The sequence below is a fragment of the Heptranchias perlo genome, chromosome 19 (genome assembly GCF_035084215.1).
Source record: "Heptranchias perlo isolate sHepPer1 chromosome 19, sHepPer1.hap1, whole genome shotgun sequence".
NCBI lineage: Eukaryota > Metazoa > Chordata > Chondrichthyes > Hexanchiformes > Hexanchidae > Heptranchias > Heptranchias perlo.
Window position 1 is genome coordinate 27,941,745 of NC_090343.1, and position 8,745 is coordinate 27,950,489.

The 8,745-nt window shown below is 40.8% G+C and overlaps 1 protein-coding gene across 1 annotated transcript; it reads left to right on the top strand.

Moving 5' to 3' along the window:
- Positions 1-966: 966 nt before the first annotated feature.
- Positions 967-3,487, top strand: LOC137335463 (P2Y purinoceptor 1-like). Its single transcript, XM_068000814.1, has one exon. It carries the CDS (start codon positions 1,535-1,537, stop codon positions 2,543-2,545), a length of 1,011 nt encoding a protein of 336 aa, XP_067856915.1. The 5' UTR covers positions 967-1,534; the 3' UTR covers positions 2,546-3,487.
- Positions 3,488-8,745: the final 5,258 nt, after the last annotated feature.

Here is an 8,745-nt window from a genome sequence, read left to right on the forward strand (position 1 = left end):
GATCTCCTCTGTACTTTCTGTATTCAGCCTGGTTCTCTATTGTATTCTGAACCTTACATTCATCATAAGCCTCTTTCTATTTAATTTTAATCTCTATATCTTTGGTCATCCAGGGAACTCTAACTTTGGATGCCCTTCCTTTCCCCTTCATGGGAATGTGTCTACTCTGTATCTGAACCATCTCCTCCTTGGAGGCCTACCAATTTTTGATTCCAATCCACCTGGGTAAGATCTCTTTTTAACTTACTGAAATTAGCCCTCCTCCAGTTAAGTATTTTTACGTTTGATTGTTCCTTGTCCTTTTTCATAACTATTCTAAACCTAATGATATTATGATCACTATTCCCCAAATGCTCCCCCACTGAAACATGACCCACCTGCCCACTTTATTCCCCAGAACTAGATGCAGCACTGCTTCCTTCCTCATTGGGCTGGAAACACCCTGTTCAAGAAAGTTCTCTTGTACACATTTCAGGAATTCCTCCCCCTCTTTGCCCTTTACACTGTTACTGCCCCAGTCTATATTGGGATAATTGAAGTTCCCCATTATTACTACCCTATAGTTCTTGCATCTTCCTGTAATTTACCTGCAAATTTGCTGCTCTATCTCCTTCCCACTGTTTGGTGGCCTAATGTATACACCCAGTAGCATAATAGCTCCTGTATTGTTCATTAATTCTAACCAAATAGATTCTATCTTTGACCCCTCAACTACATCATCCCTTTCCAGTGCTATATTCATTTCTTTGATCAATACTGCCACCCCTCGTCTTTTCTTTCCATCCCTATCTTCCCTGAATACCTTATAGCCAGGAATTTTAAGTACCCAATTCCCCCTTCTTTGAGCCAAGTCTCTGTTATTTGGCACTATATCATAGTCCCATGTGACGACTTGTGCCTGCAGCTTACCAACCTTATTTACTACGCTACGTGCATTTACGCAAATGCACTCCAAACTCATCTTAGACTGCCTCACATTAGCCCCCTGTCTGATCCCTCCTATTTCTGAACTATTCTTTACTCTAATGTTATTTGTCCCTCCCAGTCCTCTGCACCTTGGTTCTCCTATCTAATGTTTCATCCTGGTGCCCATCTCCCTGTGCCGTTTTTACTGCTTGATCTACCTGCGCTCTTACTTTGAACTATGCATTTGAACCTCCTAGGGTCTTTGTTCGTCTAAGACTTCAATAAAACGAAATATTTGTCGTAGTTTCCCAAAACAGCCCTTTCAACTTCGGGAGATGGGCTACGTTTATTAAATAAGGGTCATGTCACTTCCTCTACGCTGACAAAGCGCAGAGTCCTCTGGGCTGGGACTTTTTTTTAAAACAGCCCGTCAAACGCACCTCACTGCCTCGGCAGCTAATTGGCGGCATCGTGTAAAGTGGAGATTTATCGTACCACAGCTAGTAGGAAATGCTGTTTGCAGAGGACAGCTGGCTGACCGTGATATTGTCCCTGCTGCGAAAGTGTACGGTCGGGTCTGTCGTTCGAAAGGCTTCTCTCGTTTTGTCACTTGTTAAGTGATCAGACCATGGCGGAGAAAAGCACTGTGTTCCCATTTGTGACATCCGTGCCAGCCAACCAGACGTACTGTGAAGTCAACAGCCACTTCAGGTATCAATTCCTCCCTGTCATGTACGTTATTGTATTCGTGATGGGTTTCCTGGGGAATTGCTGGGTTTTGGTTGCCATGTGTTTGAACCGGAGGAAATGGACCAGCATGACTGTGTTCTTGTTTAACCTGGGCCTGGCCGATCTCCTGTATGTCATCACTTTGCCGTTCCTTGTGGCGTACTATGCCGGTCATGGCCGGTGGTCTTTTGGGAAAGTATTTTGCCGAATAACGAGGCTCGTTTTCCACTTGAACTTGTACGGGAGCATCGGATTCCTCACTTGTATCAGTGTCCAGCGGTACCTGGGGATCGTGTACCCCATGAAGATGATGGGCAGATGGAAACCCCGTCACTCGGTCCTGATCAGTGTCTTGGTCTGGGGGCTGGTTCTGACCCAAACCTCGGTGGATTTATATTTCACCAAAACTAACGCCGATGGCACAAACTGCCACGACACTACAGTGAATGGGGAACTCCTGGAGTATATAAGGTACAATCTCGCTCTGTCTGCGATTGGTTTTTTCATCCCCTTTCTAATTATCCTGGGATGTTACAGCCACGTTTTTATAGTTCTCACCAGAAGTAAGAATGTGGACCCAGACTTGAGGGATCGCTGCCTCAAACTTGTGGTGATTGTCACAGTTTTGTTTTCTCTCTGTTTCACGCCTTACCACGTTCTGAGAAACGCAAACTTGATTTCGAGATATTTACAAGTCCAGGGGCAGTGCAATCAAACCTTCAGGAACATTTACCTGACTTATCAGGTGTCCAGGGCCTTGGCCAGTTTGAACAGCGGCATCAATCCGCTCGTTTATTTTCTGGCCGGAACTCGAATCGAAAAGCTCGGGAGAAAAGTGAGGCGGTCCTTGTCCGCAATGGTTACCTTCCAGCACTCTTTACGGAAAAGGAAATTCTTTGCTGACCTATAAATATTGCACAGCTTCACATCTCGACTTCATCTGCTGTACCAGTGTGTAAATGGGAATTGTTCGGAATGTATCCAAAAGTACTATTTTGTTAATCACACTTAACACTGCTCCTGTGTAGCAGCAGTACTGAAATAACAAGCTTTTAAAAAAAGTTTAGTAAACTAAAGTATTTTATACGGCGTAGCATTACCTGCGCACCCTGGTATTGAGTGACTGCCTCTTTTAGACTTAACTAGTTCTTTGGAGGAGTACAATTCTTGGTAAATGAATTGCATGGACGTTTCAATTTCGATTACGATATTCGCACCAAGTTTCATAATTACAGCTTCTAACAATACGTAATTCTTTAAATGTGAATAGGTTTTTAAATTTTAAATCGTAACTAAACACTCGTTGAAGTCTGTTGCTTATTATGTGCGATCCCAGTTAAACACTAGTTTTTTCATGTGCCATTTAATACAATTTAACATTTTGTGGGCTGGCTGCTGTTCCTATGGGAATGAATTCCCAACTATTCACAAATGAGAAGATAATCCATTACTTATTTGATGGAAGTTTGCAGTCTTTTTCAAAATATGAATCGTTTGTTGTTAGTGTTACTATCTCGAAGGGACAGTCATAATGCTCGGGTGCTGGGGAGGCTTATGTTAAAAAAGATTTTAAATACAACGTAAGATGTATTCACAAAACGTTCAATTTGTGGGGTGAATGTTATGAAGATAAAATGTTTGTATATTTCACTTGCTGTGTTAGACTCACAGTACCGGGTAGACTGGACGGATTCTGATAATCACCGGATGATTAAGCATATCTACTGTTCTATTGAACCGGGTACATTCTCAGTGAATAGCGCAGAGATTTTTAAGATGTTTTTTCAGTGAATTAAGTAATTATCTTGTAAATGATTTTTGACAGAGAAAAATAAATGTTTTAAATAATTAATTGTTGCTTGTTTTTGTGAAGTTTAAGAATCTGTTAAATGATCCGAAGCTATTTCATTCCAAAATAACATTTTATAGACAAGACCTTATATGGCCTTATTTTAGAACATCTAATTTGAGTTCATTGATTTAATCACAACAATGAAATAAGATTAATTTAATTGCAGCATTAGTTTAATTCATTAAATTCATTGCCCTCAAAATCGGAGGCAACAAATCTATTACAAAATGTCATTCTTTTACATCTTAATGTCTGACATTTCGTTTTTTTCTTGGTGTTTGTTTAGAAAAGTTTTTAGATAAATATAATTCAGCTACAATAGACATGAGCTCATTGTCCATTAATGAACAAACCCTGCCAGCGACATGGGTTATTGCTGCAAAAGATTTTTTTTAAAGTTTAAAGGAAGTTGGCAGAAACTAAGAACCTTAGCTATGTCATCAGTGGAAAAAAAATCAAAAGCACAATGGGATATGGTGAAGTGTGGCATCAAGTGGGGTGTCAGACATGGTTAATAAAATTATGAAGGGAGTTGTTGCTAACGCTGGATAATTTTTAAACCTATCTCACTTTCATTCAGTACACGGGATTGTCCCCTCCCCGCTCTCCGCACAAAGTTCTTGATCTCCATGAATCTTCTCCTGGGTAGGTCATTTAGGGTCCAGACAGACAATGTAAACAGAGTTCTGTCCGGCTGGAACCCGAACTGCAGCTCCCGTTCCCAGACTGATAGCTGCAGTGTGAATTCGCCATAATAATCTCAGCAGAAACCTATTAAAAAAAAACAAGGATTAAAAGGTGCCAGAAAAAATCCCAGTTCAGTAGGACAACTATTGGAAAGTTTTAAAATTGATTTTAAATTTAAATGTTCTGGCCCAGATGATAACATTGGCACCTAGATTTGTAACCATACAAGTTCTTCTGGTAGCCTTACACACGTTTTAGGTTCTCTTTTGTAAATTTAGTCAATCTAGTCAAGTCATCCATTAACTTAATTGTATATTCAGCTATATTTCTGTCCTTTTCTGTGATCTTCCCAAACATGCCTCTCTGATTAATGTTAATGGAGCACACGCCGAAGAGTCTGTATAGTAATTTGAATGGCGAGAGGCCATTAGATTTTCGGGATACCTCCCTGTAAGCAAATAAGGCAGTGGATTATGCCAGTATTTGGGGATCTGTTCAGCATCTGAGCATAGCATACAAGTCAGTGTGCCATTAAACCTCTCTACCAACCTATGCATTTGAGGAAAATTAGTCCCATATTGGACAAAATCTCTTCTGCCAACCCAATTTGAGTGACTATTTCTATCAATATGTCCTCCACAATATCTACCTTATTCCACACTGGAATGTATTGCACGCTACCATATGAATTCTCCTTTATTGGTGTCAGTCTTGACATGGTGGCAGCACTGAGTCAGAAAGTTGTGGGTTCAAGTCCCACTCCTGAGACATGAGTGCATAATCCAAGCTGACATTTAGTGGAATACTGAGGGACTGCTGCACTGTCATTAAACTGAGGCTCAGTCTGCCTTCTCAGGTAGACATCAAGGATCCCATGGCACTATTTCGAAGAAGAGCATGGAAATTCTCCCTGGTGTCCTGGCCAATATTTATCCCTCAACCAACATCACTAAAACAGATTATCTGGTTATTATCTCATTGCTGTTTGTGGGACCTTTGTGTGTGGAAATTGCCTGCCATGTTTCCTACATTACAACAGTGACTACACTTAAAAAAAGTTAATTGGCTGTAAAATTGCTTTGGGACATCCTGTGGTCATGAAAGGCGTTATATTCATGCAAGTTCTTTCTTTTACGCTGGACACAATTGACACTTTTACCAAGTTGAGACAGGTTTTGAACCAATACATGGTTTTATTTACCTAAAGTTGATGAATAAACGATATGGAGTTTAACACAGTTATATATATATATATATTCCCTGCATGCCTCAATATATAAAATGACAAAGGCACAACCTGCTTTCTCTGTAAACCTGGGCCTTTAAACAAAAAAACATTATTGTAAACTCACACTAGCCTGCTTCCATGGCCAGGCCAGCACCAATTTTAAAAGAAAATAGCCTTGCAGTTTTTGTCTGTGAGCTGCACATATAGTGATTGTTCCCTCTGATCAATATCAGACTGTCTGTGGACTGCCAATATAAATACGTGAGATAAAGTCTCGGCCCACCAACCTGTCAATCACAGGGTGCTCCAGCCAAAAAAGGCCTTCTGCTCTTCCCAATGATCTCAGAAATAGCTGCCAATCAAAGTTACTTCCCCACGTTTGCAGCCTATCTTTTGAACTGTTACCAAGGGGTTTCTCTGGCTGGCTATGTGCCGTGCTAAGCATATTGAATAGCAGTCCTGCTCTTCTGGGGCCCACAAAAATAATTCAGCAATTACCTTTGCCCGTGGAACTGGTCAGAGTGTGCATGGCAGTCTCCAAGCAGTTCCAACCTAGAATGGCAATCGGGTCCTATTTACAGCATAGGACCCTGATTTCCATATTAAAAGGGGCCTATCGCCTGAAACAGGCGGACACCCAATGGTAGGCCGCTTTTCAAAATGGAGCCGGATGCATTGCCGATGGTAACAAGGCGGTAAGGCTACTGTAAGAAATAGCATTTCACTCAGACCCTCTTCGGATATTGTCCTTCACATACTCGAGATTGTCTCAATCTTGTTGACTAATGCGTCCTTGATTGATCACGTCATGAGACCCAATGTCTCCATTTTATTAGAATGCTTATAAGATCTTGGAATGGGAAACCATTAGTTGTCTGTTTCTGCCTTCTTGTGGAATGTGACAGAAAGAATGATTGATATGTGAACCCAGAAAGGGAGGAGGTTGACTCAAGGTCCTGTAAGAACTAATTGGTGGTTATACCAAATATAAATCAAGACTTAAAGCGTACTAGTTAGAATATTCTCGGAATGAAGACTGGACCACTCAATATCTTATCGCAAGGGCCATTCGAGATTGATCACCTCCGAACCGTGTCAATAAAGCTTTGCCAGGTTGTATCGCAATGTCTTATTTAGTATGCATTAATTGTACTATTGTATTTTAACACCTTTACTTCTTGTATTGTACCTTCTTAATAAAACCTCTTATGCTTTGGAACAAGACATGCTTCTAGCCTTTTTGATTGAAGACCGAACCATAAACAAATTTTGAGCTACTAATTTTGAGGCCGTCACCGTCCCGTTAATGCTAGACGATGGCAGCCAAAATCGATTATTGTGCTATAAATACAATAAGATGTATATTTGAAATATCACTAACACAAATCTGCCCATTTACACATTGAGTTCAGCAGTGCCTTTCTGATTATAACAAGAACATAAGAAATAGGAGCAGGAGTAGGCCATACAGGCCCTTGACCTGCTGCACCATTCAGTAAGATCATAGCTGATCTTTAACCTCAACTCCATTTTCCTGACGATCCCCATATCCCTTGATTCTCCTAGAGTCCAAAATTTATCTAACTCAGCTCTGAATTTACTCAATGACTCAGCATCCACTGCCCTCTGGGGTAGAGAATTCCAAAGATTCACAACCCTCTGAGTGAAGAAATGCCTCCTCAGTCTTAAATGGCCGACCCCTTATCCTGCGACTATGCCCTTTAGTTCTAGACTCTCCAGTTGGGGGAAACAACCTCTCAGCCTCTACCCTGTCAAGCCCCCTCAGAATCTTAAATGTTTCAATGATCACCTCTTATTTTTCTAAACTCCAGAGAGTATAGGCCCATTCTACTCAACCTTTCCTCATAGAACGACCCTCTCATCCCAGGAATTAATCTAGTGAACCTTCGTTGCATCGCTTTGCGGCAAGTATATCCTTCCTTAGATAAGGAGACGAAAACTGTACACAGTACTCCAGGTGAGGTCTCACCAAAGCCCTGTACAATTGTAGTAAGACTTCCTTACTCTTGGACTCCAACCCCCTTGCAATAAAGGCCAACATGCCATTTGCCTTCCTAATTGCTTGCTGTACTTGCATACTAACTTTTTGTGTTTATTGTACCAAGACACCCAAGTCTCTCTGGACACCAACATTTAATAGTTTCTCACCATTTAAAAACTATTCTGTTTTTCTATTCTTCCTACAAAAGTGAATAACCTCACATTTCCCCTCATTATACTCCATCTGCCACCTTCTTGGCCACTCACTTAGCCTGTCTATATCCCTTTGCAGACTCTTTGCGTCCTCCTAACAGCATACTTTCCCACCTAGCTTTGTATCATGAGCAGACTTGGATACATTACATTCGGCCCCTTCATCTATGTCATTAATATAGAAACTAAATAGCTGAGACCCAAGCACCGATCCTTGCGGTACCCCACTTGTAACAGCCTGCCAACTTGAAAATGACTTGTTTATCCTCTATTTTCTGTCTGTTAACCAATCCTCTATCCATGCTAATATGTTACCCCAACCCCATGAGCCCTTATCTTGTGTAACAACCTTTTATGTGATGATGATGTGATAACCTTTTATGTGGCACCTTATCGAATGTCTCTTGAAAATCCAAATATACTACATCCACTGGTTCCCCTTTATCTACACTGCTAGTTACGTCCTCAAAAAACTCTAATAAATTTGTCAAACACAATTTCCCTTTCATAAAATAATGTTAACTCTGCCTAATCATATTATGATGTTCTAAGTGACCTGTTACCACTTCTTTAATAATGGATTCCAGCATTTTCCCGACGACTGATGTCAGGCTAACTGGCCTGTAGTTCCCTGTTTTCTCTCTCCCTCCTTTCTTGAATATCAGGGTCACATTTGCTACTTTCCAATCCGCTGGGACCATTCTAGAATCTAGGGAATTTTGGAAGATCATAACCAATGCATCCACTATCTCTGCAGCCACCACTTTTAGAACCCTCGGATGTAGGCCCTCAGGTCCAGGGGATTTATTGGCTTTTAGTCCCATTAGTTTCTCAAGTACATTTTCTCTACTGATATTAATGACTTTAAGTTCCTTACTCTCATTAGCCCCTTGGTTCCTCACTATTTCCGGTAAGCTTTTTGTGTCTTCTACTGTGAAGAGAGATACAAAATATTTGTTTAACATAATATTTTGTTCACTAATTCTTTCCATTACTTGACAGAAATGTTGGAGACTCTGGAAGAGGACCAATCATATTTTCCAAAGAATTTACAGGTCAAGAAACAATTACTTGGTATTGACAAAGCAGCAGAGTCTGCACCATTCTTGCCTCGGGTGAGAAGTTCTCA

Coding starts and splice junctions, on each gene's coding strand:
- LOC137335463 (XM_068000814.1), top strand. CDS start 1,535: ATGGCGGAGAAAAGCACTGTGTTCCCATTTGTGACATCCGTGCCAGCC.